The sequence below is a fragment of the Podarcis gaigeae genome (assembly GCF_964106915.1).
Source record: "Podarcis gaigeae genome assembly, chromosome: 2".
NCBI classification, from domain to species: Eukaryota; Metazoa; Chordata; class Lepidosauria; order Squamata; family Lacertidae; genus Podarcis; species Podarcis gaigeae.
The window spans coordinates 66434019-66454781 of NC_139679.1; the positions used below are offsets into that span (position 1 = coordinate 66434019).

The 20763-nt window shown below is 45.3% G+C and overlaps 2 protein-coding genes across 6 annotated transcripts in view; one reads left to right on the plus strand and one right to left on the minus strand.

The window, feature by feature from the left end:
* Positions 1-6215, plus strand: part of LARP1 (La ribonucleoprotein 1, translational regulator) — a 66535-nt gene extending 60320 nt beyond the window's left edge. For all 4 annotated transcript variants that reach the window (XM_083728719.1, XM_083728717.1, XM_083728720.1 and 1 more), the window contains exon 19: positions 404-6215. In XM_083728719.1, the coding sequence (XP_083584845.1) occupies positions 404-649 (246 nt within the window). In that variant the 3' untranslated portion in view covers positions 650-6215. The remainder of the gene's footprint in view (positions 1-403) is intronic.
* Positions 6216-6996: 781 nt separating this feature from the next.
* FAXDC2 (fatty acid hydroxylase domain containing 2) overlaps positions 6997-20763 on the minus strand; it is a 28693-nt gene continuing 14926 nt past the window's right edge. The window contains exons 1-8 of one of the 2 annotated variants that reach the window (XM_083728748.1): positions 19552-19767; positions 19327-19418; positions 19132-19235; positions 16544-16665; positions 14796-15001; positions 13776-13881; positions 9532-9698; positions 6997-8452 (exon numbers count right to left, since the gene is read on the minus strand). In XM_083728748.1, the coding sequence (XP_083584874.1) occupies positions 8296-8452; positions 9532-9698; positions 13776-13881; positions 14796-15001; positions 16544-16665; positions 19132-19235; positions 19327-19397 (933 nt within the window). In that variant the 5' untranslated portion in view covers positions 19398-19418; positions 19552-19767 and the 3' untranslated portion in view covers positions 6997-8295. Of the gene's footprint in view, positions 8453-9531; positions 9699-13775; positions 13882-14795; positions 15002-16543; positions 16666-19131; positions 19236-19326; positions 19419-19551; positions 19768-20763 lie in introns of those variants that run through there. The other variant, XM_083728747.1, reaches the window with a different exon arrangement.

The window sequence follows — 20763 nt, forward strand, 5'->3', positions numbered from 1 at the left end:
TATAAACGTTGCTTTAGAATCTCAAAAAAGCCTTCCTAAAAGAACACACAGGGCAGTCTTGTTACTCAGAGAGATGTTCTTCAAAGCCTTGTATTCAGCTGACACAACTAGAGCTAATTGTATCTGGTATTCTCACTTGTTTACCTTCTCTCCCTTTTCTATCTCTGTATGGGAGAATCTTTCATCTCCTGTACTTATCCCCAACCCAAATTGTATGGTACTTTTGCATCATTACTTTAGCTGCTATCCGCATTGTGTGTTGCCTTTAGTTCAATTCCTGCTTGTTAGCTATCTTCTATTTTGTTTTTGGTGAACAACCAGGATTTGGGGAACCTTTACTTTAAATGAAGCATGCTTGAGAGGGATGCCCAAGTGCTACATAATTATTTATTTTCTGTTTCAGCCCCCTATAGGGGAAGAAGGTGGCCACAAGAGATACCCAGCAGCATTGGGAGTCGATGGAAGGAAGCGATACCCATCTCAGTCTTCCAGCAAACCTGTCACCCAGACCCCATCCCATCAAGTCTCTGTCTCATCCAACCAAGTCCCCACCTCATCTAGCCAGCCTGTGCAGGAGGATGCCAAAAACCTGAGCCAGCCACATGCAGTTTCTACAGCGACTGTAGAAACGCAAACAATAGGGAAATAAGACACACCAGAACTTCCAATGGAAAGGGGGCAGGGACACTTGAGGGAGTTGGAATGTGGGCATCCAAAACCACGCTGCTTACCAGAGGTGGGGACTACAACGCACACAATTTCTCTTGTTGGCTGGGAAAACAAGACGAAGCAAGCTGAAAGCATCCTTTTCTTCGCTGTGATTAAGTTACTGATTGGAGCCACATCCACACATTTTCACGTCTTAGCGCCTTTCTGGGGTAGGGTTGGGAAGGGGGAGATTTTTATAAATATAAATATATATATATCTATATCAAGTTTTAAATTATTGATAGAAGTTTGTTTGGATAAACCAAAACAATTCTGCATCATGCAGCGACATGGTCCAGCTCCTCCTCATCCCACCGATCAACTATGCAGCCCACTTGAAAGAAGCTGGAGGCGGTGGGCCGGACAGTGTGGTTCCATTTGGAATTTGCCTTCGGCTTTCTAAGTCCACCAGGCGCCTGTCATTCTGGTTATGACAATGCACAAGGAGTCCCTTTACCACCATCACAAGTATCACTTCTGTTACGGCTTCCCTTCCATGCTGCACACCTTTTCCATCACAGACTTGACTACTGGAAGTCAACCAAAGGACCCTAACTGAACATGGGCCCACCTCGCATTGGGCTCGCCCAGTTCCTTTGTGTGATGGGTAGAACATAAACTCGCACAGTGTCTCCCCTCACATAGGAATGCTACTCTCATGATGAGACTTCGCTAAAACAGCTTTCTCTTACAAAACAAAAAAACCCACAAAAAACTTGTTTTTTAAAAAAAGTCTGTCTTTGCTTCCTTCCTTGAAAATAATAAGTTGCCTTATTGTGGAGTTGGGAAATTGGAGGCATCCCTGACTTCTCTGAGCAAATTTGGAACATGGCATCTGCTTGGGACTCATCTGGGCTGTGATAATACCTACTGTTTGCCTGTCCAGTAGTGACTCTTGTCTGCAATGGCTGGTGATCTCCCCTCTGACCCAGCTGTGATTTGCATCGACTGGAACAGTACTGTTGATTTCTAGGTGAATGTTGTCTCAAGCCACCTAGACAGTTTATCTCTGGAGAAGGGGGTACTGGAGCACTAAAATCTAAGACTTCTGCTATTGTGTAGTTGGTGCTGATGTAAATGTGTCAACTTTTCTAGTGCCCTTCCTGCTACAGCAACTACACATGCTATTGCCTCACTCAGACCTCCAGGTGCACTGCCATTTTCCTCCCTCTCCCACCAGGGCAGGGCAGGGCAGGCCAGGAACTAGCCTGCTGATCTCATGAACTCTTCCTATCCCATGGTAGGCAGGCAGATGTGCCAGGAATAGGTAATTGCACAGAGAAGATCCACTGGCACACATCCTTGCTCTTTAATATATATGGTTGAAGAATGTGTGTACAGAGAAATGAGCTTTAAAGCAAACAAGGTGGGATTTTTGTGTGTGGTGGTTTCCAAAAAAGAGGTGGCTTGCTAAGTGTTAACTTCCCTATGCAGGCCCTCCCTTTCTGTAGACTCTTGAATTACTGGCATGCTAGCCTGCCTGCCTGCCTTCCCTGGGTTGACCATGTAGCCACGGAGGACCCAGCTGTGTTTAGACTCTTCTCTAGCTACCAACACCTTGACTGTCTTGCATCATGAAATCACTTCATGTATTGGAACCATGTCCACTCATCCTGTGTCATAGAACTTTATACAAAGCACCATGATTGACTTAACTGCTCTTGGGTTAACTGCTTGGAACTAAGTCTGAGACTATTGGCAGTGTGTGACTGCATGGCTCTTGACATCTTAAAAGCAGCTGGTACTGGAGCTATAGAAGTGAACTTCAGAGAAGATGGAAGCATATGTGTACAGACAACTTGTTTCTGACAACATGCTTTATTGTTTCCTACATTTTGTTATATTGCCTAATGTACTGTCCCTGTTCTGCAAGCCAGAGATTTTAGTAGGAGATGGAAGAGCTGCGATTGCTTGGTCATTATGCCACCCAAGCTTGCCCTGTGACTCTAAAGAGGGATGAATGGTGGTGGCAATATTTCTATGTGGTCCTACACACAATGGCCTGGCTCCAAACAGTCTCCACCCTTCTTTCCCAATAATGCTGGAGGCACTTCCATGATGCTGGAGGCTGATACCTTCTTATCTGCAGCCACTCACATGCTCTGCTCTGGAGGATCCCACAGCCTTTTCTGGGTGTGGAGACTTATTGCCATAAAGGGTGCGAAGGAGCACCCTTACACTACTTTGGATCCTAGACCATTGTTAGGGGTGGGGAGAGGAAGAGAGGTGCGTCATCAACACACATTTTAGAGGTTACATTCTAGGCCTGTTTCTCAGATTTTTAACATGCTGCAAAGAGTGTGGCAATGAGGCCTGTGTCAGGTAAGGATGTTTTTATTCCCAGCCAGTTGGAGCAACACTTTTTTACTTTAGGAATGCAGGGGATATGATGCTAGGGTGGTTGGTTGATTTCTGTCACTCCTCTTCTAGGATGTTGGTACTGCAGATGTAGATAATTGAGGACATGGGCCTTACTGCCTTAGGAGAGCCTGTTGTGTCTAGCTAATGTTATTTCATTTTAGCTGTGTCAAGCATGCTATTAATGGGAGTTTGTTATGGAGCAGTCTTGGGTGACCATGCAGTTAACTTGTGCCCTGTGGTTCTAGTTTTTTGCTGCATAAGTTGTGATCCTGTATTATATCAAACCCTCAGCCTCTCATTGTGGTACCATTAAAAGACATGAGCATTTCACCAGGTGTGGCAGAATACCCACTGTGAGCTTCGCCGAGTGCATTGCAGTAGCAGAACCATGTTAACATGGAATTGGCAGTCAGAACTACTTCTTCTAATTTCGCTAGTACAACATGGTGCAATGAAGCTGCTTTTCTTGTTTGGCAGGATTTCAATTGGCAATGGGCTGAAATCCTAACTTTTGCAACTTGATCACAATTCAGTTTTGAATAAGGCAAAGCATGTATTGGGGAACTGCTGCTTGTGAGACAGGAGTATGTGTTCAGGCTTGATGACATAGTGAGATTAACCAGAGCATTTTTGTTTAAAGGTTTCATCTTTGAAAGGAAATGGTCTTTGAACTTTCATCCAAGTGGCGATGAGTGCTGAAGTCTTGCTCTAAAAATGGTTTGTCTGTTTCATTTCAGTGATAAGCTGCTTGTCTTTGCTGATGAAGAACTGAAGGCAAACAATTGTTGGTGGTGTAGAAAGGCATTCTGGTGTGGTATAGCAGATCAGTTAAGGATGCAGGGTTAGTTTGTGGAAAGAGGAGATAAGAATCTCATATTGATTCCTCTGTGGATGTCCCAGGATATACCATGAAATTGGACCACAAAGTTCTTACCTACCGTTCAAGCGACAAGCTGAAGGTACTTGCTTACTTGAAGGGAGCGTAGCCTTTTGGAACCTTGATGGGTCAGTCTCCTGCATCATCTTGATATGACAATGGCCGCATGTGTTTGTAGACATGTTACTGTTAGTATGCACATCCAGTGCCTTGGCTGTTCAGTGCCAGAAAGTCATAGCATTATTCCTATAAAGATGGTATCCAGCTTTCTGTGTGGGTATTGGTACATTCAGTTTTCACCACCCTGGTCCAAAGTTTCCCTACACTTTGGGAAGAGAGTATAGTAACAATTTTGTTTCAATGTTATGTCTTGGTTTTTAAAGCAGACCAAGTCAATGGACACTGGTATCCTGTCCCTCAAACATATGCAGTGGTAGTTCTAGTTGTGTTGTTTTTAGGAAGCCACCAGCTATTGCCCAATGTATGAGACTTAGGTTAAAACAGAAAGTGTTTCCCAGTGGGAACTCAAGCAGTCTTATAGGTAAGCAGTATCTTTAAAGAAGTGTCATCCTGGGTATCTGACCTCTGGGCAGGGTAATAGGGTGGGGGTCTGAAATCTGGTTTAGGACATACAGGGAAAGTAAGTGACCTTTATTAGGTGTTGGTGCTCAGTCTGTCCTTAGCCCCTTTCTGCTCCTTCTCCCACTTTTGCAGCTGTTGGGTTGCTCCAGTTCTGTACTTGTCCATCTTGCTTCTAGTTGGTTAGTTGAATGTACCGTTAACACATGACACAGTAACCTCAGTACTCTGCCATAACATTTGTGTTGTTGTTTTTAATAGAGTAATGGGATGGGAGCCATCTTTCATGCCTTGCTCATTTTTCTTTTAAGCAAAAACAATCAAATCTGTTAACGCAGCAAACTCTGCCGTGCTCTATTATCTCTCCATATGGATCCTCTTCTGAAACTTGGATTTGTCAATAACTTTTTAAAAATCAGCTAGGTTTTTAGAAGGGATGGGTAGCTACATTGTTAAATGCCTCAGTTATTTTTTTTAATCAAATTTCATATATGAGTGGTTTTATGGGGGGGTGGCGGGAAATTTCATCTCAGCAACATGGGTTTGGACAAAGTGGTTTTTTAAATTAAAAAATTCTAAGGATAACATTTCTGTTAGTTTACATTTTAACTTTCTGAAGACACTTGAACATAGGACCGATGTATCTGTGATGAGGACACCCTATGGTTGGAAGCATCGAAAGGGCATGGGTTTAACCATCCTTTTTTGGTTTTACAGACTTTGTTCTTCCAAGTCTGGCCTTCTGTTGCCCTTCTTTTTTGTTTATTTCCTCAATGGTATTGTTCCTGTATCTATTTGTCCTCCTTCCCAGAATATAGATCTTGGTACAACAGGGTGGTCTGGGTCACTGATATCCTTTGGAAAATGGATTTCAATGTCCTTGGCAGAAGCTTTTGCCCACCAGAGCCTTCCTACTGTAGCATTGCCATGTGCTATAAAACAGGAATGGCTGAATTGTCCTATCATCGTTGGCTTTGTCCCTGCAGTGGTGCACTACCGTGGTGGTTGGGATTTCCAGCCTATGAAACTGTGACTCAGAAGTCAACACTGAGCTTTAAATGGTGGTGGTTGGAGCTTCCTTAGTGTGAAGTTGTGTTAAGCTGCTAAAAACAAAACAAAAAAGAACCCTTCAGATGAGGAACCTGCAAAAAGATGCAATGATTGTTTTGTATAGATGTCTGATAACGCCATCACAGTAGGAAAAGAACCATCAGTTTGTTTGGTTTGCTTGCTCTGCCTGAGCAGGCTTGTATGTATTCATGCTCCAACCTTGCCCCTTCTGCTAAAACAAAACCCCAGAAGTGTTTGTAATCACTTTCAGCTGTATTTATTATTGAGAGAACTTTTAAACCAACTGTTACCGTATATCACCTGGGAGGAAAAGATCTTGTTAATATGGCCCACCATACACAATCCCATCTGTTAATAGTATGTAAATCTTAACCCATGTGCTAGGATCATCATCACATTGGGGGAGGGGGAGGGGGGACAGGGGAAGGAAGAGGAAACAAATTGTAAAATACTTGAATGAGAGCCTGTATTATAAACAGTAATATTATTCAGAGTATCTGCTTTCTAGGCTGATGTGACTCATTATTCTAGTAGTGCTTTAGTCCTTTGTAATTTGTGGTAATTATGCTTTTTCCTTTTTAATACAAAAATGTATAAAAATAAAAACCTCAAAAGACCATGCAATTTGCACACTCTTGTTTCTACCTTGAGGCTATTTCTACTAATGGCAACCACATGTGGACCAGAGAACTGGGAGATGCATGATATGATGATGTAATGGCAGGATAAGTGTGCTAAAAATGTTACTTTTCAAGATGAATGTCCTTTTGCACTTTCAGTATTATGTACTCTAGCAAGATTCCTGGTTGCCTACGTTATTTAAACTGTTCTTCAAAGAATGAAAAATGAGGCAAAGAAGCAACCTGTGTGTATGCCACTTTTGATTATAGACTCAAATGACTAAATGGGCCTCCATACAAAAATAAGTATTACTGCACACCGACAGCAAAATATTTGGAATAGATCATTGTACTGTAGCATTCTCCAGGAATGAATAATTAAGCTCTTAAGTTTAGGGATGTTTTATTGTAGGACTCTTGTATGTCTTCTGCCTAGAGTGGCACAGTGATATTTATTGCCTCATCTGCTGTTCCTTGAGGACTAGGCCCATGTGAAAGTAAAACGAGAATGGTTGTGTTTGCTTTCCATTCCAGGGTCACCAAATAGCTAATTTTTCTAATGAGTTTTAGTGAGTATAAAAGAAGATAATCATAATGCTCTCTTTGGCTATGTTAATTAACTCCACTATCTCTTTAAAAATCTTCAATTGTTACTTGGAGAGGCATGGCTTACAATGATATTTATTTATATCCACATTTTTCCCTGATGGAGTCAATGTGCCCTACAGCTAAAATAGAAACAGCTGCAAACATAAGGAAAAATAGAAATAAAAAAATCAATTAAACATAGATAGAAATCTTTAATAGATCATATAGAGTGATAAAACTTTACCCTCCACCGCCTTTTTTAGTTAAGCAGCACAAGAATTTCTTGGCTATACAACAGCATGATGCCTTACATTGTACTGTTCAGTAGGACTATTTATTCCGCTTGGTACTCTGGGAGAAGGCAGATTTCAGTCCCCTGCTTTCTTCTGAGATTAGGAATACCGTATTTTCCGTGTATAAGACACCCCCATGTATAAGACGAGCTCCATTTTTTAAAACCTAAATTAAGTTGTTTAGCTTTTTTGGGGTGTGGGGAGGGAGTCAATTGCTTGCCTGCCACTGCTGATCACGCACCTTGCTGCAGCCAATTGCCTGCCCAGTTGCCACAGCCAATCGCCAGCAGGCCTTGCAGCCACCAATCACCTGCCCAATCGCCACTGCCAATCTTCTGCTTGCTGCTTACATTAATCACACGTCCCCATCTGCATTCACTATCCATGTATAAGATGACACCCAATTTTTGCCTATTTTTTTTTAGCAAAAAACATCCTCTTATACACAGGAAAATACGGTAAATGCTCTCAAATATCCCTGCTCTTGGTCCTTTGTTGAGTCCGGCTGAAATTCTAACTTGAAATTCTATGAGAGTTGGTTGTTTTCTGTAAGCCAGAAAGTATATTCTCTCACCTCCAGCACCCTTTGTTATACAGTACTTTTAGCTGTTTGCTTTCCTTGGTCAACCACAACCATTTCTGTAGATCAGAGGTCTGCAACCTTTAAGACAAAAGAGCCACTTGGACCCGTTTCCGAAGAAAAAAAACCTGGGAGCCACAAAACCATTGCAACATTTAAAACATATATCTCCGGAGCCGCGATCTGACAGCGGGCGGGAAGGTGACGTCGGGACAGTGCGTGACTAACGCACACACCGCCCCATGCGACGTCACAGCCAGTACAGCGCCCGCCACAGTGGGGAGTGTCGGGGCGCACAATGCGCCTCCTCCCCTCGCTAGCATCCGCCCCGGAGCCGCGGCAAAGGTGTAAAAGAGGCACATGCGGCTCCGGAGCTGCGGGTTGCCTACCCCTGCTGTAGATGCTACCATTCATTCATCTTCTGTCATGGTGCTCTACAAACATGAGTGTTACCCTGATCCTTTTCAGAGGCTGTGTTATAGGTCAAGCTGTCTCTTGCCAATGAAAACATGAAACCTGCCACAATACTCTTGTAGAGTGCCTTGCGAGAAAATCTGATATCTCCTGATTCTTGTGATTATCTAGATGATGGCGAAGGAAATAAGCTGGACCTAAGGGTCACTCTGATTTCTTAGGACCATCAGGAATGCTTTCAGTGAGGGGGGTGAAGCTCAACAGAACTGTGTGTCTTTCGTAGGCCTTTGATTGCTTGAACAACAGATCTGTTCCATGCAGGCGGTCCAGCACACCCAAGACACCATAGCACTGATTGAATCTGGTGAAAAATAAAGGGAAATAATTACATACTTTTAATGGTGAACATACTGTAATAATGTAGGCGTTTCCCTTCCATTCAACCCTGACTTAATCATTTAAATTTTGATCCTCCATATTGTTTTGTACCATATTGTTGCTTTGAAGCTCTCTGCCATCTGAAAGCAGGATGAGGTGGGGGGGCCTTGCATGTTTAAATTTTCTAGTTTTAAATAGATATGTTTGCGCAATAGTGACTTATCAGGTTTGTGAATGTTGTATACGGAAGGTTTTTTAATTTAAAAAGCCCAAAGTTTTTTTAAACACCCCACCCTACCCTGCAAAAAACAAAACCCAAGCCCATAAAACTGCTATTTACATTGGGAGGGAAACTTTCTATTGCTGCTTCCCCCACCCCCCAACACAAATAACTCTGGCAATGGCTTTAGTTGCAAAGAGCATATGGGAAGAGTAAAACACTGCTGTTATTGAAAGTAGAAACACTACACTTAACTGTCATGTGACTCACAGAGCCAGAGTAGGAAATCAGTGGACCTCTAGATATTGTTGAAGCTCAATTTCTACCACCCCTGGCTGGTGCTGATGGGAATTGGCAGTGATCTGGAGGGCCACAGATTGCCTTAGAGGTAATATTTATATGAGTGCCTGTTGGGGAATATTTCATCCCATGGATAGCAATATAGTTTGCCTAGACCAAATTCATTTCTGGCAGCGTGAGACCAGTTACATAAAGCCACAATAAGTAGCTGAGCACAGAGCGCAAAAGAGTATTTCCCCCACCCCCAGCCCAGAAAACAAGATATGCCTGAAGATTTTGAGTACTTTCATATGCTAGGATAATAGTGGGTTTGGGGGGGAGGGGGTATGGAAAGCATTAGAATAGATATTACAGAGATGCTGTGGCGAAAAGTTAGAATCTTCTTGTGTGTTGAACTTCAGCCAAGGCTTAGACAATGGTCCTAAGAATGCTGACAAAATTAAGTGAAGTCCGTTCCAGCAGCTGTATGCATCAACCCGCCCCCCCCCCAGTCCCCATTCTGAGTGAGGGAAATGTGGCCTGTAAGAACAAAATCTAATTACTTGAGGTGATGATAGTCATGGAACTCTGGTGAGGGCAGGAAAGGTAAATGGTAGCCACAGTGAGAAATGGTGGTGGCCAGAAAGGCAAGGGAGTGCCAAACCATGATGGATATAACATGAGATCCCATGAGGATTGGGCCAGTCATCACAGGCAGCATATTGGAAACCTGGAATATAAGTGCAGATTCATAATGGTGAACGTGTACACAGAAAATATTCCTAAACAGAGGGTGGTGAGCTTCAAAGATTGATGCTCCACTGTTGAAAAGCTGGTGCTTTGAGTGTCATATATATTCTATGTGCAGATAAAAGGGTTTATTCAAAGAGATCTTGCTGGGCGTTTTAACATCTGACGCTGTATATTGGTTGCAAATCTTTTTTGACGTTACTCCCCCGCTCCAAAAGTGCTTTAGTGCTAACCTGGTTCTGCCCTGGGCACTTGCTAACGTGAAAGAGGAAGCCGTGTCAAATTAATGGAAGGAAGAACCGTAGGCCTGGTCTCCCTCATACTTCATTGATATGCCAGGGTGGGTGAGTAGCAATTGAAGTCCATAAGCGGGAACAGGAGACTAGTAGGGCTACCTTTTGTATGCCTTATTTTACACCATCTTATTCCCAGAACCATGATTGGCTCGTAATAGATGACATATGTCATCTATTCTCTTCTCAGCCTGTTGTGAGAGATCCCTTTTGAGGCAGCAGAGGAAAAGGAAATCATTCTGGATAGCTCAGTTGGTTAGAGCGTGGTGCTGATAGCACCAAGATTGCAGGTTCGATCCCCAGATGGGACAGCTGCTTATTCCTGCAATGCAGGCTGTTGGATTAAATGATCCTCAGAGTCCCTTCCAACTCTTTAATTCTATGATTCCTGTAACCCCTCCGATTTTTTTCAAACAGTCAAAAGAGACAGGTTCTTACAGGATCACCTAAGTTGCTGCGTAATTCTACTAGGGTGAGATGAGTCACTTTAGAAATAGTCACCTTACTCAATAAGGAAAGCTGTTCCAACTCAAATGGGCAGACCAGTTCACTTAGCCCCTTCCCTGTGGATATGGCCAGCCAGAAGCAGTGGCTTAGAGAGGTCCTTAAGAATGTTCACACTTCAGCTCTCCCCACCCCTTTCCACTATCTCTCTTCTGTTCCCCCAAAGGCCATCTGTAGTCAGCTACCTTCTGGTCTTTCACCCATTAGGTCATCCAGCTGAGTCATTCAGTTCCTCCCAGTTTTCCTGAGATACTCGAGGCAGCTTCTAGCTCCCTGGCAGAAGTGCACTGCAGAGGGTTTTCAATAATTAGTACTGCTATCCTTGCTGGCTAAAGGAGTCATGTTGCCCAACTGCAATAAAACTACTTTTTAATATCCCCAAACAGACAACTAAGGTCTCCTAAGAAAAGAATGGGAAATGCAGTACTTAAACTTGTTTGTATATTTTAAGGGACAGTAGTTCCACCCCAGGGACGCGGGTGGCACTGTGGTCTAAACCACTGAGCCTTGGGCTTGCCGATCAGAAGGTTGGCGGCTTGAATCCCAGTGACGGGGTGGGCTACCGTTGCTCTGTTCCAGCTCCTGCCAACGTCAAAATGCAAGTAGATAAATAGGTACCACTCCAGCAGGAAGCTAAACGGTGTTTCCATGCGCTCCTCTGGTTTCGGTGTTCTGTTGCACCAGAAGCAGCTTAGTCATGCTGGCCACATGACCTGGAAAAACTGTCTGCGGACAAACACCGGCTCCCTCGGTCAGTAAAGCGAGATGAGCACTGCAACCCCAGAGTCATTCATGACTGAACTTAACTGTCAGAGGTCCTTTACCTTTACCTTTAGTTCCACCTTGCCTTAAAGTAGAGTCCTACACCTAGACCGTACCATTTTGGTTATAAAGCAGAGGTGGTTTTGAGAATCATCCTCCTGCGTCTCTCTCATTCCACTGTGGTCAGTGAATAGGAATGTCTGACTGGCACCTCATAGGAACCTTCCTGAAGCAGACGGAAATGCCTCTGAGAAGAAGATTCACAGCTAAGAACATTCTTTTCTGTGGTCTCTGTGCAGTCTATATAGATTTTATGCCTATGCAGAGGTACCGTATTTTTCGCCCTATAGGACGCACCGGCCCATAGGACGCACCTAGTTTTTTTGGGGGGAAATCAAGGGGAAAAAAATTTTTCCCGCCCAGGTTTGCGCAGCCATCCCCAAGCTAGAAGAGGGAGACGGAGCGCTCCGTCTCCTTCTTCTGCCTTCAGGGACAGCTTCTTTAGCCTCCGTGGGGCAGCAGCTTGCCCTGCTGTCCCCCGAGCTGGTGGGGCTGGTGATGGGGAGAAGCTTCCTTCTCCCCCCCCGCCAGCCTCCAGACCAGGTCCGGGAATAGTGGGGTGGCAGCGCTCCGCCTCCCTGCTATCCCCCGAGCTTGTGGGGCTGGCGGGGGGGAGAAGCAAGCTTGCTTCTCCCCATCGCCAGCCTCCAGATGAGGTCGGGGAATAGCGGGGTGGCGGCGCTCCGCCTCCCTACTATCCCCCGAGCTTGTGGGGCTGGCGATGGGGAGAAGTAAGCTTGCTTCTCCCCCCCCCCCCAGCCTCCAGATCAGGTCGGGGAATAGCGGGGTGGCAGCGCTTCGCCTCCCCGCTATCCCCCGAGCTTGTGGGGCTGGCGATGGGGAGAGGTAAGCTTGCTTCTCCCCCCCTCGCCAGCCTCCAGATCAGGTCGGGGAATAGTGGGGTGGCGGCGCTCCGCCTCCCCGCTATCCCCCGAGCTTGTGGGGCTGGCGTGGGGGAGAAGCAAGCTTGCTTCTCCCCCCAGCCAGCCCCCAGATCACGTCGGGGAATAGCGGGGTGGCGGCGCTCTGCCTCCCCGCTATCCCCCAAGCTTGTGGGGCTGGTGGGGAGGAGAAGCAAGCTTGCTTCTCCCCCCCCCCCAGCCTCCAGACCAGGTCGGGGAATAGCGGGGTGGCGGCGCTCCGCCTCCCCGCTGTCCCCCGAGCTTGTGGGGCTGGTGGGGGGGAGAAGCAAGCTTGCTTCTCCCCATCGCCAGCCTCCAGATCAGGTCGGGGAATAGCGGGGTGGCGGCGCTCCGCCTCCCCGCTATCCCCCGAGCTTGTGGGGCTGGCGATGGGGAGAAGCAAGCTTGCTTCTCCCCCCCCCCCGCCAGCCTCCAGATCAGGTCGGGGAATAGTGGGGTGGCGGCGCTCCGCCTCCCCGCTATCCCCCGAGCTTGTGGGGCTGGCGTGGGGGAGAAGCAAGCTTGCTTCTCCCCCCCCCCAGCCTCCAGACCAGGTCAGGGAATAGCGGGGTGGCGGCGCTGCGCCTCCCCGCTGTCCCCTGAGCTTGTGGGCTGCAGGCTGCTGCCCGCAAGCCTTGCGAGCCCGCGGGACCTCCCGCCAGGCTTGCAAGGCTTGCGGATAGCTTTCTGAAGCCTGGAGAGCGAGAGGGGTCGGTGCGCACCGACCCCTCTCGCTCTCCCGGCTTCAGTGAAAGCCTGCATTCGCCCCATAGGACGCACACGCATTTCCCCTTCATTTTTGGAGGGGAAAAAGTGCGTCCTATAGGGCGAAAAATACGGTATATTGGAACATTTTATTTTTTATATGAGCACTTAGCAATTGTCTAAACTACTGAGCCTTTCGGGGGGGGGGTGCTGATAGTAAGGTCAGCAGTTTGAATCCATGCAATGGGGTGAGCAATGTTGCTTTGTCCCAGCTCCTGCCAACCCAGGAATTCAAAAGCATACCAGCACGAGTAGATAAATCGGAAACAGTGTTTCCGTGCACTCTGGCACTCATCATGGTGTTCTGGGCACCAGAAGCATTTTAGTCATGCTGGCTACATGACCCAGAAAAGCTGTCTGCTGACAAACACCGGCTCCCTCGGCCTGAAAATGGAGATAAGCACTGCACCCCATAGTTGCCATTGACTGGACTTAACCGTCAAGAGGTGCTTTACTATCAATAATCAACAAAACTCAATTTTTTTTACTTCATTATGCAAGGAAATTTTCAGTTAACACAGAATTGCAGCATTTCTACTAAAAATATTTCAAAACCTTGAATTTTCTTTCGCAGGAGGTAATTATTTTTTCAATAATATTTTATCAAGGGCAACCAGTTTTCCCAGAATAGACACTTGCCAATATAAGCAAGCTGCTTAAATAAGATGTTGCTTTGCCAATATTACCTAATCTGAAACTTTATTAAGCCATGCAGCTCAGGTGTTGCAATGGTTCGTTAGATTTCCTTCAGCTGCTAGTTGTGCCACTTACCACATGCTCAATTGGATGAGCATAGATAGAAACTACACCGATAGGAGCGGTCCATTCATGGTGCTTTTTGTGAATGTGTTTGTATAGGAGAGGGTGATGAAGAAGCCTACAGGTGAAGAAGCAGAGACAATGTGCCATATTTTATCTGTGGGCAGAACAGCTGGTGTTGAGGCACCATGCAAGGCAGCTACCGTATTTACTCGAGTCTAATGCACAATTGAATCTAATGCACACCTCAATTTTCAGAACCTTAAAGCCAAAAAAGGTATTTGCTGGCGAATGTAAATGTGCCATTGAATCTAATGCGCACCTTAATTTTCGCAATGTAATTTGACCTAAAAAGGTGAGCATTAGATTCGAGTAAATACAAGGGGATGGGGATAACAGCATGATTACTTCACAATACATGTGCAATTGTGGCAACTACACTTCAGTAAAACAACCACCACCACTATCTAATCTATCACATCCTGTTAGCTATGTTTAACTAGAAAATAACTTTTTTGAAGGCGTGGAAACCGGAGCCTTAAAATGCCAGTCTAAATCTAGCCTGTAGAATACTGCACATTAGAAGAGGAGGAGGAGTTTGGATTTGATATTCCGCTTTATCACTACCCTGTTGTTGTTGTTGTTTAGTCGTTTAGTCGTGTCCGACTCTTCTTGACCCCATGGACCAGAGCACGCCAGGCACTTCTGTCTTCCACTGCCTCCCGCAGTTTGGTCAGACTCATGTTTGTAGCTTCGAAGACACTTTGACTATCACTACCCTAAGGAGTCTCAAAGCAGCTAACATTATCCTTTCCCTTCCTCCCCCACAACAAACACTCTGCGAGGTGAGTGAGGCTGAGAGACTTCAGAGAAGTGTGACTGGCCCAAGGTCACCCAGCAGCTGCATGTGGAGGAGCAGGGAATCGAACCCGGTTCACCAGATTACGAGTCCACCGCTCTTAGCCACTACACCACACTGGCTCTCCCAGGAGGGGAGCCCAGCATGTTACCTCAATGTAATGTGCGCCTTACCGGTGAGAGTAATAGAAGAGAATTTCCTCCAATAGCGTAAAGATTGCCAGCTCGAGAAGAAACCTATGGAAAGTGGGCACGTGCAAACTGCATGGCTCCCCCCTCCATTTCATGATAGGGAGCATGAGGATAATCATGGGCAGAGAGATGAAAAAAACATTGAACAGGGCTGTTCGTATGACATTCCGCAGTTTTTTTCTGTCCACCTAGGGGGAGAGGCAAAATGAACCTGGGTCAAAATGTGGAACAGCACCACCTATGCTGGGAGGAACGTTCTGCAAGCCTGGGAGACTCTTGGCTACAGTTAGAGGCTTGAAGTGGCTTTTCCTCTCTACTTGCCAAATAAAAAGGCTTTACCGTATTTTTCGCACCATAACACTCACTCCCCCCCCCCTAGAAAGTAAGGGGAAATGTCTGTGCGTGTTATGGAGGGAATGCCTATGGGTGGCGGGGGGGGGGGGATCTGCTGCAGTCGTGAGTAGAGGATCCACGGTTCCCCTTCCTTTCCTCCCCGTGGCTCGCTTTGAAACAGCAAAGCAGGAGAAGAGCCACTGAGTGGGGAGGAGAGAGGGACAGAGAGCCTGCTTGCTTTAAAGGAGCAAAGCGGGAGTGGAGAGGAGTCCGGTTGGCTGCCTTAAAGGAAGCAGGCTCTCTGTCCCTCTCTCCTCCCCACTTGCTAAATAGCAGCAAAGTTTTTCGCAAGCAGGCTCTCTGTCCCTCTCTCCTCCCCACTCCTCCTATAAGAGCCTTCTCCTCTTATACCCCTCTTCTGCATTATTAATAGCATCCTTCTCCACCCACCCCACGCGTGTTCCTTGTCCCTTGAGTGCTTTTCCTTCCCTCCCCACTTAAAACGTGGTTACAAAGCACGGATCCACATGGATCCTCAGGATTTTTGCACTGGGTCACCCCAAATTCACCACCAGATAACATAGCATGTCCATGGCTACAGCTTGCACCAAAAAAAACACGCACCACGTGCAAAAACATGGTTACAAAGCATGGATCCTCAGGATTTTTGCATTGGGCTACCCCAAACTCACCGTTAGATCACATGTCTGTGGCCACAGGATGAACCACAAAAATCATACATCCACTGTTACGTTTAGAATATTTTTTTTCTTGTTTTCCTCCTCTAAAAACTATGTCCGTGTTATGGTCAGGTGCATGTTATAGAGCGAAAAATACGGTAAGTTCTAAATCTTCAGTCACTGCATATTCAGGCTTCATGGTCCTTGTGGAGCAATTAGGATAAAGGCACAGGAACAACACTGCTGCTTTTTTTGTGGGACTGGGAAACAGTTCTCTTATTTTATTGAAAGTGCATCTTCTGTTAGGACAATTGGGACGATAAATTTACCCACCACTATAAAGAAAATGTTAGAATAACTAGCAGTCATTAAAAATGCCGCCGCCTTCCGTTCCAATTTTTAAATGCCTGCTGAAAACATTTTTATTCCATAGGGCCTATGCAGGGAGTTGAAGCTCACTCTGAATGTGACCTTGGGCCAATCACTTTCTATCCTCAGTCTATGCTATTGCACAGAGCTAACGAAGGGAAGAAGACACTTCCTGGCGAAACAGATAAAAATAACAAAATGATATCTACCCAAATCAACATATTTTTAACTGCTGGATGTATCCCCTGACAAAGGCCAGAAAGGCTATCTGTGATGGGAAGGAATCAACAGCTCCCACTCAGAACAAACAAACACAGGGCTGCCATATTTGTGCACAAAAATACCCACAGGATCATTCTTTCCCGACTGAATGCGGTATTGGGTGATGAAACTCGGCTTCCCAGTCACATCTGCTACCATCAAGATTCCATTGAAGCTCCAGAAAACCAGGGCAGGAATTATTCCAGTGCCTGTAGTACAAGAAGAGGGAAAGAGTGAATGGGGACAGGAGGGCTTCTTTTGGGCTCAGACACAAGAGATGGAACCTAAACTTCCTAACCAGAGGACAGCAGCTCAATAAGAAAAGGATAAGAGCAGGAAATGAGCGGCATGGGAAGAGACCACAGTCATAGATGTTGTTCAAATGGACAAGCGGAAGGGAGAGACTAATTCTATTTTTGTCGACTGAATTTCATTGTGGCTTTCACTTGAGCAATTGCTAGAGCTTACGTTGCTAGAGACTCTTACGTTCACACCTGATGCTTCATAGTAGGAGTAGGGAACTTGTGGCCCTAAAGATATTCTTGGAGTACAACTCCCTGAGTATTGGCCATGCTGGTTGGGGCTGATAGGAGTTGTGGTCCAACATCCTCTGGAGCAGGGGTCAGCAACCTAAGGCCCACAAGCGGCCCACAGGGGTCGTTTAACTGGCCCACGAGCCGCCCGCTTGGTGAGTCCCCGCATGCTGCGCTAAACCGGCGCAGCGCCGAAAATTGCATCTGCACATAACGCAGATGTTGGAAATTGTGCGTGATCCAGCCCATGGAGGGATCTACTGAAGTGAACCAGCTCAGGCGAGGTAAACCTTGCTGACCCCTGCTTAGGAAGGCCACAAGTTCCCCTGCTATTTGCATTATACCAATGGGCTACATAGGAAGAGATGCAAAAGGTTCCTTGGTGAGATGCAGCACCATAACAACAACAACAACAACAACAACCTTATTATTTATACCCCACCCATAATAATAATACAGTAACAAAACATCAAAAATTAAAAACTCCCTTAAAAAGGGCTGCCTTCAGATGTCTTCTAAAAGTCAGATAGTTGTTTATTTCCTTGACATCTGATGGGAGGGCATTCCACAGGGTGGGCACCACTACCAAGAAAGCCCTCTGCCTGGTTCCCGGTAACCTCACTTCTCGCAGTGAGGGAACCACCAGAAGGCCCTCGGTGCTGGACTTCAGTGTCTGGGCTGAACAATGGGGGTTTGAGACGCTCCTTCAGGTATGCTGGGCCGTGGCTGTTTAGGGCTTTAAAGGTGAGCACCAACTCTTTGAATTGTGTTCAGAAACGTACTGGGAGCCAATGTAGGTCTTTCAGAATCGGTGTTACATGGTCTCGGCGGCCACTCCCAGTCACCAGTCTAGCTGCCGCATTCTGGATTAGTTGTAGTTTCCATGTCACCTTCAAAGGTAGCCCCACGTAGAGCACATTGCAGTAGTCCAAGCGGGAGATAACTAGAGCACATACCACTCTGATGAGACAGTCTGTGGGCAGGCAGGATCTCAGGCTGCATACCAGGTGGAGCTGGTAGACAGCTGTCCTGGACACAGAATTGATCTGCGCCTCCATGGACAGCTGTGAGTCCAAAATGACTCCCAACTTCCTTCCATGAACGACGGGTAGGCAGAGTACTGTTGTGAGTTTGTAGGGTGTGAGGCACCATAATGTTCCAATAAAATTAGAATTAATGAAGACCAGGGAAAAGAGTTGGTGGAGGAAGACTGGAAGAAATTTAAAGATTATTTACAGAAATATTGTAAAATTAATGAATGTTAGAAAGATGTTGGAATGAAATTATGTGGTTTTAGCAGAAATGTTATAAAGGTTTATGGAAAAGTAGACTATTAATTGGTGAGATGAGGGAAAGGAAAGTTATATTAAGACAAATTACAGGATAAAAAGATGGAAAGATGGAAAGGATGTTAATCGAACTAGAATACTAAAAAGGGAGGTGTGAGGAGGTCAAAAAATAAGGATATGAAAGATGGGTTATGGAAAGCTGTCTTTTTTTCTTTTCTTTTCTTTTTTAATGGATTATTTTCTTGTTGAATTTTCTCTTTCTTATTTTTTTTTTGCTTCTTCTGCTTTTCTTCTTTTTTATTGTGATTTATTGTTTATTGTTGTGTTGTTTCTTTTATATGTATAACTTTTAAAATTTTAATAAATATTAAATTTTTAAAAAATAGAATTAATGAAGGGTTGGAGAGTTAATCTGTGCCCTGGCCACAGCCCCAAACTTTTAAATTAAGTCACTTCACATAACTCTGCATGTTGTGAAGGAAAGGAGGAATAGGGACAGTATGTATTACTGGTCAATCAGGACGTTTTGCCTAATTTATGTATCAGCAAGCTTGGGTTCAATGGGGCACACGCCCAATGGTGAACAGATATGACAAGGTATTATATTACAGGAATACTTTTATATTCAAAACCACCCTTATACATAGATAAGAAATGAGCTTATTATTACTATTATAAGTATTACTATTTCTGCCTTTTCCCCCAATTTGAGACTCAGGGAGCTTACACAGATAAAATAGAACAAGTTAAAAACATAGAAAAGACCATTATTAAAATGGAATAAAATACTAACAGAATTGAAAGAGCCATTAAAAACACAGACAATAACTGACTTCAGTTCAAAGTGACTCACAAACTATGAAAATCGCCCATTCATTTCTCCCTAGGAGGTGGTACAAGTTCTCCCACTGAGTCTGCCAGAACAAGCCAGAGGCTCCCCAGAATTTCTCCAGGTGCCTGAAACACAAAAGAGATCCTGTGACAGTAGTAGTTGCTGCTTTCCTTTTGGCCAAACCATTATTGAGCTCCAGGGACCTGGTGGACTTACCATGTGACTGAGTTCCTGAAAGCAACAAACATGAGCAGGGCAGGACCCAGTATAAAGGCAGCAATCTTCATCGAATCCCAGAACTTCCATACCTGAGAATACAAGAAAACACAAGGACATATTCAATGTCAATAAGAATGAGAGGCACAGAATATGGGAATCTAGCAAGTATGAATGTACTTTAAAGGAGTTATATAAAACCTTGGAAAGGTTGACAGAACTTACACCCCGCTCATCCACTCTCCAAAAAGCTACTGCTCCTTGCCTTGGGGAAAGACAGACTGGAAGCTCTGTAGGTGTTTGCTCTCAACTTCCTTCCATGAACGACGAGTGTTATATCAGTAGGCAGAGTACTGTTGTGAGTTTGTAGGGTGTGAGGCACCCTAATTAGAATTAATGAAGGGTTGGAGAGTCAGTCTGTGGTTTGGATGCAGCTTATGTTGATTATTAGGTTAGCAAAGCCTGGTGATAACCTGGAAGATGAATCATTAATCCAGGCCCATAAAGTGCAAGGCAATGGCTAGAGCCCCGCCCTGAGCCCTGGGTTAGCCAGAAAGACAGTGCCAGAGTGTGGAGGGGGTAGGTTCACGATTGCTGTGGGCAACAATGTACTGTATTTTTCACTCCATAAGACGCACCTGACCATAAGACGCACCTAGTTTTTAGAGGAGCAAAACAAGAAAAAATATATTCTGAACGAAACAGTGAATGTATGATTTTTGTGGTTCATGCTGTGGCCACAGACATATGTGATTTGACGGTGAGTTTGGGGTAGCCCAATGCAAAAATCATGAGAATCCATGTGGATCCGTGCTTTGTAACCACGTTTTTGCGCCATTGCGACCCCACGAAACAGTGGATGCATGTTTTTTTGGGTGCAGGCTGTAGCCATGGACATGCTATGTGATTTGATGGTTAATTCGGGGTGACCCAATGCAAAAATCCTGAGGATCCATGTGCTTTTACCTCCCCGCTTCCAGGCAGCCTCCTTTATCACTAGCGTCCCTTATCTCCTGATCGCTTGCTGATCAGCTGCTCAGTGACTTCGTTTCAACACCCCCTTCCCTCTTGTTTGCCCTAGCATCTTTTCCTTAGCTGGAACAGTTTTATCCTCCTCCTTTTCTTCTAATTTCTTTCCTCATTGCTTGTTTTAGTACAGTGGTACCTCAGGTTACATACGCTTCAGGTTACATACGCTTCAGGTTACAGACTCCGCTAACCCAGAAATAGTACCTCAGGTTAAGAACTTTGCTACAGGATGAGAACAGAAATCATGCTCTGGTGGCACGGCAGCAGCAGGAGGCCCCATTAGCTAAAGTGGTACTTCAGGTTAAGAACAGTTTCAGGTTAAGAACAGACCTCCGGAATGAATTAAATACGTAACCAGAGGTACCACTGTATTCCTGTCTCCTCTCCTTGCAAGTTTGCTGTCTTTAC